The 16,726-nt window shown below is 34.9% G+C and overlaps 1 protein-coding gene across 1 annotated transcript in view; it reads left to right on the top strand.

The window, feature by feature from the left end:
* STPG2 (sperm tail PG-rich repeat containing 2) overlaps window positions 1-16,726 on the top strand; it is a 276,442-nt gene that overhangs the window by 8,177 nt on the left and 251,539 nt on the right. Inside the window, exons 4-6 of the mRNA XM_060098032.1 lie at window positions 167-331; window positions 10,828-10,940; window positions 14,344-14,458. Of these exons, the coding sequence (XP_059954015.1) occupies window positions 167-331; window positions 10,828-10,940; window positions 14,344-14,458 (393 nt within the window). The remainder of the gene's footprint in view (window positions 1-166; window positions 332-10,827; window positions 10,941-14,343; window positions 14,459-16,726) is intronic.

Raw genomic sequence — 16,726 nt, 5'->3', positions numbered from 1 at the left:
AGACTTGAATTCACTCTTTTAAATTACATTTACAGACAAACATTTTTGGTTTATATTATAAAACTCATAAAGTCAATATTGAATAGTTGTCTTTTAGTAAATTTTAATATTTGTTTATTCATTCCTTTTCTTGCCTTTGAGTAAATAATATAATTTTTTTTTACAGAAAATATCCAGGGCACTTACAGTTTCCAGAAGTGTTGATGTTCCTTCAATTCCTTCTTGTGGACGGCCATATGGTTATCATATTAATGAGGATGGCAGTATCACAAAACGTTTTCCACCTGCTATTGACAGTACACTAGGTCCAGCATACTATAAACCTCAATTTGTAAGTATGATACATTTCACATTGACAGTTGGAAGACTGTTTATGATTATGCATGTTCTAGTTAATGTAATACTAACTGCAGTAACAGATAGACCCCCAAATCTCAGTGGCTTAATGCAACAGAAATTCTTTTTTTCCTCATTCATATGGACATTTCTTGTTGATAAGAGATATTCCTCCATGTAGAGATTCAGGGACACAGGCTTATTCCATTCATGTTACTGTCATCTCCAAAGGCCTTGGTGTCATCTGTATCCAGCTGGCAGAAGGGGAAAGAGGGCAGAGAACTGGTAGTGGGGGTTTTTTGTAGGCTAGGCCTGGGAGTTAAATTTCAGGCACATGGACACACTTAACTGCCAAGGAACCTGGGAAATACAGTCTAACTGTATCCAGGAAAAAGAGGAAATAGTTTAATAGTTTAAGCTTAGGCTTAAGCACCTTATGAAGCCATTTGGTTTTTGGCAATAGGTATACTGGGGTATTTTGGAGTCTTAGATACTTTTAATTGTTAAGTTTTTATTCCTAAAATATTTTTATTATAATTTATATAATTGCACATAGACTTGAACAAACTTAAAAACAGATAACCATGTACCCACCATCTCATATAACACATATTAAAATTTTATTACACTCGAATTAGCTATATTTTAAAATATATTATTACAATGATTACCCTACCCAATTTCCCTCCCTCCATTCTTTTCCCTTTGCCAAAGTAAACAGTAAATCTTTACTACATATAAATAACAATATGTATTGTTGTATGCATTAAAACATTTAAGTAAATGTTATCATCTGGCATGCAGGTTGCTTGCTATTTCATTTAATGTTATATTTTCTAGATTTAGCTATATCAATATACTAGATCTAATCCATTCATTGTTTCCGATTAGTGAGTTTCTTTTTAAAAAAGTAATTTTAAATTTTGAAATAATTTCAGATTGATAGAAAAGTTACAAGAATAATACAAATAATTCCCATATACCTTTCACTTAGATCCTGCAGTTAACACTTTATCACATTTGCTTTATCATTTCCCCTCTATATTTATATTCTTATTTTAATTAAGCAATTTCAGAGTACATTTAAGACATGATGCCCCTTTACTCCTAAATACTTTTAATGTAAAATTTCTAAGAACAGGAATTCTCTTTTACAACCACAGTGTAATTATCAAAATCAGAAAAATTTCATTCATATAATCCTATTATCTAATCTGTAGATATTTTAAAAATATTACTAATTATCTCAATGATATTCTTTAAAAAATGAGTTTTGGTCAAGAGTCCCATCTGGTATTACAAGTTGCATTTAGTTGTTGTGTCTCTTTAGAGTCCTTTCATTGGGAACAGTTCTTCAGTCTTTCTTTGTCTTTTGTAACCTTGACTTTTGAAGAGTACAGGCTGTTTATTTGGTAGAATATGTCTCAGTTTTGGATTCGTGTATATTTTATCATGATTAGGATGAGTTTATATATTTTAGCAGGAATGCTACATAAGTGAAGCCTCCTTCTCAATGTATCACATAAAAAGGTGCAGGATGTTTACTTATCCCGTAGTTGGTGATGTTAACTTGAGGGGGTGTCTTTTGGTTTTATCTACTGTAAAGTTACTATTTTTAAAAATTTATAAATATTTTGGAGAGGTTACTTTAAGAATGAGTAGATATCCTATTCCTTATCAAACTCTCACCTATTAGTTTAACATCCATTGATGATGCCTGAATCAATTTTACTGTGATGTTTATCAAATGGTGGTTTTCTAATGTCATATTTTCTTTAACATTTTTTTGTTGGCGCTTTACTTACTATAAAGAACAGCTTTATATTCTTTTCCATTTATGTATTTATATCAGTATGGGTTCACGAATTCCTGTTTTACTGAAAAGGTTGTAATTCACTAATCTCACTATTTATTTTGAGGTTAAAATGATCTAATATTTGACCCTTGGGAGCCCTTTCAATCTGCTTGTTGTGTCTTTTTGACATATCTCCATCATTCTTTGAGCACTTCTTTATTTTATGGCACAATAAAATGTTGCAGGTTCATCTTATTTTTTCCGTTGCCACAGCCGTTGGAATCAGTCATTTCCTCAGGAGCTCTACTTTAATTTAGTGGAGAATGATATTTCAAAACAAGATCAGTACACTAGGTACATTTGGGGTATCATTCCTTCTAGGCCATCTCAATGGATAAAGTTAGAAATCTATACTTTTTCTTATCTGTCTATTAAAAACTTTAAGCTTATATTGATATCTCTAATTCCAGTTCAGTGCCACATGTTTATTCTTGTATTTCCTTTTCTGTGTTTGATCTCCCTTCTCCCACAGTGAGAAACCTGGTTCCCATTATCCTCAGTATATTTACTTATTTGCTTAATCTTGTAAAACACTGAACGTAGTTTCAGAATTGCTAACCCATCACTTCAAAAACCAGACTTGAGAAGGTACAAAGCTCTTACCTCTATGTGACCTTTGGGAAGTGAAAGCTAAGACAGAATTGTAAACTGCCTACTTGAGTGTTGAAGGTGTGTCTCAACACATGCACAGTGCACCTCTGCAAAGGTTGGAGACCTACTCGTTCAAAGCATTAAGAAAACCTCTGTCCAACGATTATCTGACCAGTCAGCTAGCCAGACCGAGACTTTAGTGGACACACATGACAGAGAATACAGAATTTAGAGAATTAGTCTGGAAATCACTAAACAAAAAAACCCCACAATAAACCTGTGGGTCAGGAAGGAGATTCTGATTTTCAGAGTTGCCATATTATATTATCTAAGATGTCTGGTTTTCAACAAAAAATTATGAGACATGCAAAAACAACAACAGCAACAGAAATATGGCCCATACATAGGAAAAGAAGCAATCATTAGAAACTGTTCTTGAGGAAGCCAGGATGTTGGACTTATTAGACAAAGTCTTTAGATCAACTATTTTAAATATATTCAAGTAAAGAAAGGAAGGTATGTCTAAATAATTAAAGGGAAATATAAAAACAATGTCTCACCAAACAGACAGTATCAATAAAGATAGAAATTATAAAAAAACAGCCATGTAGAAATTCTGGAGTTGAGAAGTACAATCGTGGAAATGAAAAATTCGCTAGAGGGATTCACTAGTGGATTTGAATTGGCAAAAGAAAGAATTAACAAACTTGAAGAGGAGTCAATTGATATGCAACCTGATGAACAGGAAGAAAAAGTATGAAGAAAAATAAACATAACATCTGAGACTTGGGGGACACCATCAAGCATACCATCGTATGCATAATGAGGGTCAAAGAAGGAGAGAAGAAAAAGGGGGCAGAGAGAATAGTTGAAGAAATAATAACTTGAAAACATCCCAAATTTGATGAAAAACAATCTACACATACAAGAAGCTCACTGAATTGCAAATAGGATAAATTCAGAGAGATGCACACCTACATATATCACAGTCAAACTGTTGAAGCCAAAGACATTGAGAAATCTTGAAAGCAGCAAGAAAAGTGACAAGAAATCCCCAAGAAGATTAACAGCTGACTTATCAGAAACCATGGAGGCTGGAAGGCAGTGAGGTGATATATTCAAAGTACTGAAATAAAAAAGATTGCTAATCGAGAATTCTATAATCAGCAAAACTATTCTTTGGAAATGAAAACAAAATTAAGACATTCCCAGATAAACAGAAACTGATAGATTTTGTCTGTAGTACACCCTCTAAAAGAAATACTAGAGTTCCTCAGGATGAAATGAAAGTTCATTAGATAATAACTCACATTCTGTTTAAAGAATTAAAGTACAAAGGCAAAGGTAAATAGACAGGCTGGTATTTTACTTTTAGTTTGTAACTCCTCTTTTTTAATTTCTATTGATTGTAGAACACACTAGAGATAATACATTTTATCTTCAAATACAGGTATTTGAAGACCTGATAGACTGCTCCATACTATAAAACTTATGAATAACCAACTTACCTCTGATAAAATGGAGAGTAAAGATATTGTAAGTTATGGATATGTCTCCTGTTCACACCCTTAGAATTCCCATTTCTTTCTGGCTCTAGGGTCTTTTATCCCAGGAGTATTTTGCTCTCCCTGTTGATGCCATGCCTGGTTTTCCAGGCCTTGACTATCCTACCATCCTGTTAATAATATAAAAATAATTAGTTTTCATCCACAGACAGTGCCAGTATCTTAGGTATTTGAGTAAGATATGCTCAGAAGAATAATGGAGATAACTGTAAAAATTACATTGAAATTAATGGAAGTCCTATGGTCTAATATCAGTATATTCTGTCCAAGGTAAAGGACAATTATGAAAGGTAGTGTAATGGAACTGGACTGCTTGTGTTTATTTCTTGGCTTCACTACTTAATAGTTATTTGCCTTTGGCCAAGTTACTTAAGCTCTTTGTGCTAAGTTTTCTTATCTAAAATATCCTGGGAAAAACTTTGGTTTAATATATTGGAAGTAGTATTTCTTTTTCACAGTAGTCAACGATCCTTGGTCTCAGCTTAAACAGTTCTCTGTTATTCTTAACTTAAATCCCAAAATGTTATTCTTGCTTTAAAATTATATTTTTTGTATATGCTATTTCTTTGTTTCAGAATAATGTATCATCCATTAAAAGGCCAGAATAATGCCTCCAAGCTTCCCTAGGTGTGCAAAACTTTTTTCATGTATGAATAAACATTACTTTAACATATAAAATTTGATTTCTTTCTGGCTACATTATTATTCATAGAAGAGAGAAATAACAATAAGAAAATTTATTCTCCAATTTTAATAGGTCCAATTTGATGACGTATTTTAGTAATTACTGATTTGATCCAACTTGTATTTATTAGAATAAAAATCTAGATCAAATTTAAGAAAACATGTTTGTAAAAACATAGATTTACATATAACTTAAAGACATAGTGGTTAATATTCAAGAGGATTCAACAAATCTTAATTTGAATTGAATTGTGATATTTTCTGAAATCTCCATCTTGAATTTGAGAGAAAAACTAGAGGTAGGGTAGCAAAGGTCAGTAGCTGAAGCCTTAATTTTCTTGTTTTTTCCTGCAGGGGGAAAAAAACACAGGTGCCTCACAAACTATTAAGAAATTGATACTCTAGTAATGTTAATTCAAGTATTATCCAAATTTCTGGTAATTCTATGTATCTCTTTAGCTGCTTTTTGAGATAATACGGTATGTGGGCTCAGTTTCCAGATGTGAACATTAATAGAAAATTGAGAAAATAATCCAACAGATAGGTAATTATTGTGATTATTCCCTGAACTGTTGAAATAACATCTGCTGAAGGTATCTTATGTAGCTTAAATATAGAAGCAACTCTGAAATTACAAGTTGTATAAGACTCTAGCCAACAAATGGTAATTTTTAGCTATATTTAATCTGTAAAGAGAAATCCTCTGTATAAATTATTTTGTATAACATTTTGAATTAGAAAATTTAGCTTCTCTCTCTATCTTTTTCAAAAGAAGAGCTCAGGTAACCATTAGAAGTCTGCTTTTCAGAGGTGGATTTCACAAGCACAGTTCGTGGTTGGAATTATGACACTGACATATTTGCTAATGATAACATGCTGGGAACTACCTGTGTGCTGCCACACTGGAATGCAGTCCATTAGTGTTTTGAACTGCCACACTTTGGGACTTTTAGTTCTTCACAAATTCTGTTTCCACACTTAATTATGGAAAAGACATGAGAAGAAAGTTGCATAGCCCCTTCTTCATTGATTTCACTGTCAGTGAAAGTAGCAGTTAGCAATTCTTCAAGTTATATTACATTATTCACTTAAAATAATGCACCTCTGTGTTAAGTTTGCTTCAATTAAGTCATATTTTATTTGCTAAAGATTTTCCAAGCTTGATGATGACCTTGAAGATGGTATTGTCAACACTTCTTGTTTGTTTGTTTTTAATATCACATCCTTTTAATTTATTTTTATTTTTTGAATTTTACACAGCAGGTTCTTATTAGTTATCTGTTTTATACGTATTGGTGTATATATGTCAATCCCAATCTCCCAATTCATCCCACCACCACCACCCCAGCTGCCCCCGCTTTCCCCCCTTGGTGTCTATACGTTTGTTCTCTACATCTGTTGTCAATACTTCTTGACATAAGGAGAGTGTGATTTAGGGTTGAGTACATCAATTTGTTCCTTATTTTCTATCTGTATTTTTAAAAGGCTTTTAAATTAAATTTCCAATTGAACATTTACCTGAGAACTGTAGAGGTTAGTGAGTTAAGTAGTTCACATGGTTTAAATGAAATGAATTTCAGCGTATACACAGGAAAAGGATTTTGCTGGTGTCTTGAATGGTGTGTGTTTATGTAGGTGTGTGTGCATAGTCTTTCCTTCTGCTGGATTACCTTAAGAACTGTTAAACAGTTGACCTTCAAAATCACAATAATTAACCTGAGGAAAGCTTCTTAGACATAAGTCTACTTGGACATAATTTCTCCTGAAATGCTGTGTAGAAGAATTACTATAAAATTGTAACTTATACTTTGTAGGGTATAAAAATATAATGTTAAAGATGATTTGTCAGAATGCTCTGTCTTAAAATACTGATTTTACTTTTGCAAATCTATAGGCTATAGTAAATCAATATATTAGATATGCTCCTGCCTGAAATATAGAAAATATCTGGCATATCTAACATGGCTATATTTATTACATAAGAAGAGAGTTCTACATTTATTTCACTACTTACTAAGCCTAAAATCTTCACGATTATGAAACTTTGTTTCATTTCTAAGTAAAAATAAAGTATGAGTGAAAAAGTTTTCTCTTTCTGCCATCAAAACTGTGTATGTACTTTTAAAATCCATGCCTCTATTAAGTAATTTCATTTGAAAGATGGTCTAGAACACTTCTCTTAGCAAAACAGTGTTGCATGGCTGATCATTCTTTCCTTTTCTGAAGCTCTGTGGGGTGCAGCAGTCTTCAGAGTTGCCATTGACCCAAAGGAATGGGCTGCTTTTCAACTACTCTAGTGGATGCCATGGTTTCTTCCAGGACTCCTCTACTACCATCTGCTGCTCTGCTGGACATGTCAGTCTGTGCTATTTTTCTGTGCTGTTCTGCTAGTTGTTATGGTGTTTGTCTCTGCACCCCCAGACCCAAAGCCTTTGGATGATCTGACTGCCTTATTTCCTTTTGTGTTACACTCAGAAGTGCTGAAGCAGTGTATACCCTATGCATTAGAGAGATTGGTAGGATAGCCCTTTCAATTTTTATTCATAGCTCTGTTCCTCCTAGGACTGACAGGGGTCTGGGCTTGGGGATCATATATCAGCTAGACAGCCTATTTATAACAGTAACAACAATAATAATAATATCAGTGTCTTACTTTGATTTGGTGCTTTATAGTGTTACAGCTTCATAGTGTGTTAAAGCTGATTAGTGAAGAGGGGAAATACCTCTCTGCTCTTTGTGTTGTAGTTCATTAGAAGGAATCTGCATATCAATAAGCTAAGCACATTAAGACCACTTACAGTGCTGGAAATACTCCTGGTGGGAATAAGGATTCATGCTTTTTATTTATGTAACAAGTTTTCCCAGGCTTTATTGGATTGTGGGTACTACAGAGAGTCACAATTATGTTAGTAACTCAAATATATGTATGTTGTCTCCTCCTGTTGATGTGGTAGACCTCCAGCCTTCTGCAAAGTTCCCCTTCACAGGGGCTTCTAGAAGGGCTGTCTCAACTATGCTTCTGAATAAGTCTGTTTCCACTGAGACAGCTTCTGTTCCCCCAGGCAGTTCAGTCTCTTGCCAGATGGTGCTCTCTGCTGGGCATTTCCACCCATATACTCCATCAGAGCGAAAGCTGCATGATAAGCTGAGGTGAAGCTGGGGGTGGGGGTGGGGGATAATGCTATTCTCTCTTTGTTTTATACTCTATTAGATAGAATGCTCTACAAGTAGCATTGATTTTTACCGGTGTTTTAATGAAATGTCTTTTAGATTTTTATCATAGCCCTTTGCACTCTACAGAATACAGATATAAATCCAGTGGGGGATTATCTGTTAGAAGGCAAATTCAGTCAACAGAAAATACTCAGTAGTTAGCATTGCCACTCTTTTGACAGTAAGATTTTCTAACTGGGTGTGGGTTACCATGATTAGCTGCTTCCCATAGGAATAGTTTTTGCGTTCACCTTCTGGTTGATTTGCTCTATTCACTAGACGTTCCAAAATATGTCTGAATCTTATTTGGACATAGCTAGTAACTCCCTGTTTCTGTACCCTCAGCTCCAACATCCTCCATCGCCCAAGCAAGGAACAAACAAGGAGATTTACTAAAATTGAAGCAGGAGAAACCTTTAGAAAAACTGTAATTCAGTTTCTCTTTGAGATTGCCGTCTATGATAAAAGAATCAACAAAGGTCCCATTTCACTTCACGCAAACGTCAAAGTTCTGTCAGAGATTGTGTTGGCCCCTGTTTAATTCTTTAAGGTCAGGTGGTGTAAAAGGGAAAGTTTAGTTTTATTGTGTTTGTATTTTATAATATTTGAGGGCTAGTTGTTAGTGTTAACTTCTAGGAAGTAAAGGATGTTTCCACATAGTAGGGAATTTTAGTGCTGTACCAGCTTATTTTTGGATTTTGTTGTGCCATCCCAGAGCTTTCTAGAGTGGTGCCTCTCTAACTAAGAAGTCTGTCCTTGTTAGGAGACAGTGGCAGTGCTTCCAACTTATTTCCAACCATCCATGGCAAGAATGGAGCGAGTTTTAGCATTCTTTCATCACTTCGTGTAATGGCACCGGTGCACATAAATCTGTAAGGTTATTAGTAGTTTTGAGAATTGCTCCCTACTCACTACCCATGAGTCCATCCTTACCTCTAGTTTCTGTCTTTCTGGGGATGTTAATAGAGTAACTGAGGTTCTTTTCACATGCAGTGAGATCTTTTTCTGGTTCTAGTCTCTGCTGTGCTATATTTTCCAGAAATTCCTTGAAGTGGAATGTGAATGATACCTTCTCTTAGTTTCTAGTACTAATAATTTACATCTATTTTATACGCTTCTTCTGAGATTCTGGTGGGAGGGGGGCAGATGTGGGTTTGATTCACCAATCTGAACTGGAATTACGCTTTCTAATCATTCAATTGCTATTTATTTCATTCATATTGTTTATAATGGTAATTGAGAGAGATTGGTTCCACTATTCAAGAATAGTAATGGTCACCTAGAACAACTGACATACTGTTTTATACAGTTAAACTATCAGTTTATGTTACTGGGATTTTATTCAATATATATATACATTAATTGGTTTAATAATCCATGCCTATTTGAAAGCTATATTTTTACAAATATGAATTAAAAGTAAGTGAAATAGACTAGTTACCTTTTACTATCAGTTAAAAAAGTAAGATTTTATAAATTTCTTAAATGATTGCTCAATTTAGAATGTATTAGGTTAACACAAGAATTCCTATGAGATGCTACTGTTCGTGTTTCATACTTTATTCTTTTTTTTTTCTTCTTTTTTTAAAGAAAATGTTGGGGGTCTGTGTTGGGTCTTCGTTAATGTGCGAAGGCTTTCTCTAGTTGTGGCAAGCGGGCGCCACTCTTTATCACGGTGCGTGGGTCTCTCACTATCGCGGCCTCTCTTGTTGCGGAGCACAGGCTCCAGACGCGCAGGCTCAGTAGTTGTGGCTCACGGGCCTAGTTGCTCCGCGGCATGTGGGATCCTCCCAGACCAGGGCTCGAACCCGTGTCCCCTGCATTAGCAGGCAGATTCTCAACCACTGCGCCACCAGGGAAGCCCCATACTTTATTACTTTATTCTTTTATTAGTTTCTAATGAAAGCAGGTGTTTTAACTTCGCTAAAGTGAACTCTTTAGTAAGTCATGCTTATTGTATGACTGTGAAGGAAGATGATTGCTGATTTCTCTTGTCACAGATGACTTCTTTGGCATTAAAGTACTGATCCTGACCTCAAACATTAACTATGAAATGATTTGGGGGTAGTGTTTAATTTTTGTTATATATTTGTTACTCTATGAAAACTTTACAAGAATGTCTTCTGCACTTACCAGGTAATTAGAAGTTATCTAGTATCTGTTGGTAATGTTTGAATTTTAATTTCTTAAAATTAATTTCTATTTAATTAAGTCATTTTTGTTAGGCTTTCCCATTCCCTAAATCAAGCAAGTCTGCCCTTCCTCCCCTTTTTAAATGATGAGGAGCTAATTGTCATTGCCCTTAAGATTTTAGATTGTTGAGTGTACTGCCTAGAGCAAGTTGTTCATATTGGTTGAGGATATGCTAAACTAGAGGCCCTTCTCTGGGAATCCTGGTTGACTCAGGAGTGGGATGGGGCACACAGTGATACTCTTGAGATGTATCAAGGAAGAGTCTAGCATTTACCAGTGGAAACTCCTTGACTAAGGCTACCCTCCCTTTAGACTTAAGTAAAGTTAAACATTGTTTCATGATTTATTTAAATTGTCTCTCATCTTCACTTTTTTTTGTGTGTGTGTGAGGATTTTTCCAATGTAACTTTGAAATACAAGGGGATACATTTTGGCAACTCTTTGGGAAGACTAGAGTTACCTATAAAGTCAGGGCCTGGTCCTGGACAGTATGATATAACCCAGTAAGTAAAAAAATAGTATATCTTTCCTGTAGTTTTTGACTATAAATATTCTAATAATTTAGACTAGGTTATGCTGTTATGAAAGGAAAAATCAGTATGAAAAATTTCAAGAAATATGATATTTTAGAGTAACCTATATGAAAACCATTGCTTGTCTGTCTGCCAGATCCTGTGCTACCTGTTTTACATGTATTAATTCATTTATCTTCACAAGTCTCTGTGTAGTTACTAGTGTTATGCCTGTTTTATCAGTGAAAAATGAAAGGGTCAGAGAGAATAAATAATGTGTTTAATATTATGCAGCTATTAAGTGGCAGAGCTTGACATTGACTGAGGCCTTTTCGGTTATACAGCCCATGTATCTAAGTACTAAAATATACTGTCTTTAATTACAAGATAGAGAAAAGATCAGAGAAAATATAAAAGAAGGTGACCCAGGACTCTGCCTCTCGTTCCTGGCTCTGGTGTCCATTCTTTTGACTACATGATGGATTTAGAAGGCATTCTCAGTATAAGTCAGAGCCATAACATTAGGTTGAAGGTAATATTTATGAAGTCTAACTAGGAAATACATTTCTTGTAAAATAATTCTTTCTGTCTTTATTTTCTCCTACTCTTACAGTAAGGTCTTAGACATGAGTCCATGGACGGCAAAACTGAGTAACAGATATCATGTTGTTCTCAGAATCTATTGCTGCTTTTCATGATTTAATTTTTAACAGGTTCCAGTTTATCTGCCTGATCCTTTCTCTCTTACAGAATGAGTTTTCTAGCAGGAAGTCCCACAGTGATTACCTATCCAATTAATTTGCTGGACAGATTCAGACACAGCTGTATACCAGCAGTGGACGTAGCTTAGGCTCTTACTTAAACTCCCCTACTGCTATTCATTCATTGAACAAACATTGTTTGAATTCTTGCTATGTCTTAGTACTAAACTTAGTAACTAAGAATAAAAATAATAAAACATGGCCCTTGTTTTGGGGAATTTATACCCTATTCTATTGTCCTTTTCATTTTTTCACTCTCCTAATTTGGGTGATATGCCATGTATTTTAATTTTTTTAGTAGTTACACTAGAAGTTTAACATGTATATACAGCTTAATGGGATCAAAATTTAATCTTTGTCATTCCAAATAAAACAGTCTGTCAAATGCTCTAACTCTACTTATCCCCTTGACATAATGCTTTTGTTAGTATTTTACTCTTACCTTTTTCTTCCATTTTGGCTGGTTTGCTTTCCTATCTGTCTGCCTGCTTGCCTGTCAGTATTATTGAGGTTTAATTAACATTAAGCAAAATTAACCCTTTTTAGGGTATGTGGTTCTGTGATGATTGTTTTCCATCCATTCCACTACACGTCTAACTGAGTACCTCAGGCATGACCAGCACTCTGTCTAATTCTATTGCTCTGATTTTGCTTGATAGTTTTATCCTGACAGTCCTTTTTACTTCTCCAGCCCTGTCCCACTCCCATTCTCCTCCTATTTTTTTTTTAATAAGTGTCTGCCTGACTTTATTTTTTATTTTTTATTTTTTTGGTCATACCGCACGGCTTGCAGGATCTTAGTTCCCCCACCAGGGATTGAACCCGGACCCACGCCAGTGAAAGCATGGAATCCTAACCACTGGACCCGCCAGGGAATTCCCTCTCCTCCCTTTTTTTAAATGTTACTTTCTCTTTGATCTTTGTTATTTCCATTGTTTCTTCTTTTCTTCTGTTTGTATTTTCACTTTTGCTGGTAGGAATGTATGCATATAGATTGCATTCCTAACTGCATCAGATATTTCATCATTTCTGTAATTTGCTCTTTGTTTTTGCTGCCTTCACTATCTTTTATTTGGACTTGTCTTGGTTCCTTCTGGTAGTTGATATTTTCTACCTTTTTCTTTTTCTACTTTTTGTTTATTGATTGAGTCATAATTATTGTGGATTTGATATGGTATAAAAATGGAAATACTTGGGTATTTCGAATGGAAAGTTGAGCTCATAGGTTTCTTTTTGGGAAAACACAGACCTAAACGATATGTGACCCTTTTGATATCCCAAATATAAATTTTTTATCCATAAAACTATTTGAGGTTTTGAAAATAAGTTGGTTTGTTGAATTTTGTGCAAAAAAATCAATGAAGTCAGCATTTGACAGTGAACTAAGATGTTATATGCATGTTTAAATCATAGTAATGTCTAAACAAACAAAAAAAATGGCCATTATGTAACTTAAACATTTGTTTTTATATTTTTATATTATCTTTTTTTAAAAAAATTAATTAATTAATTAATTTATGGCTGTGTTGGGTCTTCATCTCTGCGCGCGGGCTTTCTCCAGTTGCGGCAAGCGGGGGCCACTCTTCACCGCGGTGCGCGGGCCTCTCACCATCGCGGCCTCTCTTGTTGCGGAGCACAGGCTCCAGACGCGCAGGCTCAGCAACTGTGGCTCACGGGCCCAGTCGCTCCACGGCATGTGGGATCCTCCCAGACCAGGGCTCGAACTCGTGTCCCCCGCATTGGCAGGCAGACTCCCAACCACTGCACCACCAGGGAAGCCCTATATTATCTTTTTTTAAATCTTATGTTCAGTATAGTTCACTGGAAGTGTTTAATATGACTTCTTTTTCTAATTCTTTTTAAGAATTAGAAAAAAACAACCTATTTAAATATAATTCCTAATAATAGCTAACAGTTATTGTATACTTACTATGGGTTTTGTATGGCAGTAAATACTTCACATATATCATCCACTTTAATCATTACAACCTTGAGAATTTCCAATTTCCAATCACAGATGAAGAATCACATCTGAAGTTTAGAGAGGGTGAGTGATTTGTGTAAGGTCACATAGCTAGTAGGTAGCAATGGTAGGATTCATATCAGGCTGTTTGACTCCAGAGCTTGGGCTGTTATTCACTGCTTACTTGGTTTATTATTCTTACGTGTGTAAATTTCAATGAAAATAAGCTTCCCTTTCATTTTCAAAGATCGTTCTTTATGCCCTTTTCCTGATTGTTTTATGATATAAATAGCATTGACTATTTTCCCCTTATTTTAGTTAATAGTTGAAATACCAAGTGATTTGAAATTTTAAAGACCTTTTATGGTGAATAAACTACACGGGAAACTTTTTTTGGTAGCTTTTTATTTAAATTCATGACATAAATCCCACATTTTGTTTTCTTTTTGGAATCATTATTAGAATAGGTATATTTTAATGCTCTGAATTGGAAAACGCAGATCTAACCAATATAACTGAGTAGATCTGACAGAGTTTAGGATATGTTGGCCTAACACACCCAGATATCTTATTGAATACCTTTTAAGCAGGAAATGGTGTAAAAATATTCTCTTATATAGACATTTATATATTTGAAATTGAGAATAATTTTTTCCTGAATTTTCTAAAGGAAAAAGGCACTACATTATGAAAATATTAACATCAAGAAAGATCAACAGCAAAATCATTGCTCAAATCTCCCACGACTTTATGAAGTAATAATATTGCAGGAGGAAAAAAAAAAAGTAAGTTGAAAAGTAACTATTTCATCGACTTCCTAGATTTTAAGGTCATTGAATCTTATCACACAGAGGACTCTTCTACTGTTCCTCGTAGGTAGTTGTCACTCTGAATTTTGTGGAAGGAACTGTGTTTAAAATTTCCTTCAAGTTGATCGCTATCTCTCTTGAACACCTCTTGTGATAAAGAACTCAATACCCCCGAGGTTTCTTGTTTCAGTAGATGTTTCTTACAATTTCCTTCTTAAACTGACCTAAATTTAGCTGCTTGTTGTCTATTTATTCTCCCTTTTCCTATGACTTCTTTTAAATCTCCCTTTAAATCTTTTCTAGTAAGGATAAATGTTCTAAATATCTTTGACTATTCTCAGTATTTAGCTTCAGGATAACTTATTTTCCTTTGATGTTATCTAGGGATCTTCATTAGTTTTTGAATCTTTCTCTCCTTAAAATATGATTTTGAGAACTAAGAATAATATTCTTGGTGAAGTCTGGTTAGTACATAGTAAGATTTTTATCTTTATTGTTCTAGGTAGTGTATATTTATTAATATAAAAATCGAAATGCCATTAAATATTTTTTGTAGCTATGTTTCAGTTTAATTATTTGGAACTTGTAGGCACAAAAACCTTGGATTTTTTTCCTCTAGTATATTTAAACTTAAAAACTTGAAGATTATAGGATAAACATTTCAAAATGGATCATTTAGAGTAAGGATAAATGACTCTCAGTTGAGAAGTCAGTATTTCAATAAGAATTTTCTCAGTCTTTCCCTGAATATTAATCAGCAAGGAAAAATAGTGCTTATAGAACTATTAGAAAAATATACCATAACAGAGTAATATAATACATTGTTTTCCTAGAATAACAATTATATATCTCAAACAAGATAAAAAGTGTTAATTTAGAATCATGAGAGATAGTGGTTTATGGTTTTCTTGTAATGTGTTTGTCTGGTTTTAGTATTAAGGTAATGCTGGCCTCATAAAATGAGTTAGGAAGTATTTCCTCTGCTTATATCTTCTGAAAGAGATTGTAGAGATTGGTATAATTTTTTCCCTTAAATGTGTGGTAGAATTCACCAGTGAATCCATCTGGGTCTGGTGCTTTTTGTTTTGGAAGGTTATGAATTATTGACTTGATATCTTTAATAGGCATAGGCCTATTCAGATTATCTATTTCTTCTCATGAGAATTTGGGAGATTGAGTCTTTTAAGGAATTGGTCCTTTTCATCTAGGTTATCAAATTTATGGGCATAGAATTGTTCATAGTATTCCTTTATTCTTTTAATGCATATGGGAACTGTAGTGATGTCCCCTCCTTCATTTTTTTAATTATTTTTTTGCGGTACGTGGGCCTCTCACTGTTGTGGCCTCTCCCATTGCGGAGCACAGGCTCCAGACATGCAGGCTCAGCGGCCATGGCTCACGGGCCTAGCCGCTCCGCGGCGTGTGGGATCTTCCCGGACTGGGGCACAAACCCGTGTCCCCTGCATTGGCAGGCGGACTCTCAACCACTGCGCCACTAGGGAAGCCCCCCTCCTTCATTTCTGATACCAGTAATTTGTATCCTCTCTCTTCTTTCTTAGTTTGCCTGGCTAGAGGTTTATAATTTTTTTTTGAATTTTATTTATATTTTTATACAGCATGTTCTTATTAGTTATCCATTTTACACATATTTGTGTATACATGTCAATCCCAATCTCCCAGTTAATCACCCCCCCGCCACCCGCCGCTTTCCCCCCTTGGTGTCCATATGTTTGTTGTCTACACATGTGTCTCAATTTCTGCCCTGCAAACCAGTTCATCTGTACCATTTTTCTAGGTTCCACATATATGCATTAATATACGATATTTGTTTTTCTCTTTCTGACTTACTTCACTCTGTATGACAGTCTCTAGATTCACCCACATCTCTACAAATGAACTAGTTTTGTTCCTTTTTATGGCTGAGTAATATTCCATTGTAAATAGGTGCCACATCTTCTTTATCCATTCGTCTGTTGATGGGCATTTAGGTTGCATCCATGGTCTGGCTATTGTAAACAATGCTGCAATGAACATTGGGGTGCATGTGTCCTTTTGAATTACTGTTTTCTCTGGGTATATGCCCAGTAGTGGGATTGCTGGGTCATATGGTAATTCTATTTTCAGTTTCTTAAGTAACTTCCATACTGTTCTCCATAGTGGCTGTATCAATTTACGTTCCCACCAACAGTGCAAGAGGGTTCCCTTTTCTACACACTCTCTCCAGCATTTGTTGTTTGTAGACTT

This window comes from Mesoplodon densirostris, chromosome 1 (assembly GCF_025265405.1).
Source record: "Mesoplodon densirostris isolate mMesDen1 chromosome 1, mMesDen1 primary haplotype, whole genome shotgun sequence".
Taxonomy (NCBI): domain Eukaryota; kingdom Metazoa; phylum Chordata; class Mammalia; order Artiodactyla; family Ziphiidae; genus Mesoplodon; species Mesoplodon densirostris.
The sequence above is the reverse complement of the archived record's forward strand: the minus strand, read 5'-3'. Positions and strand labels throughout refer to the sequence as shown.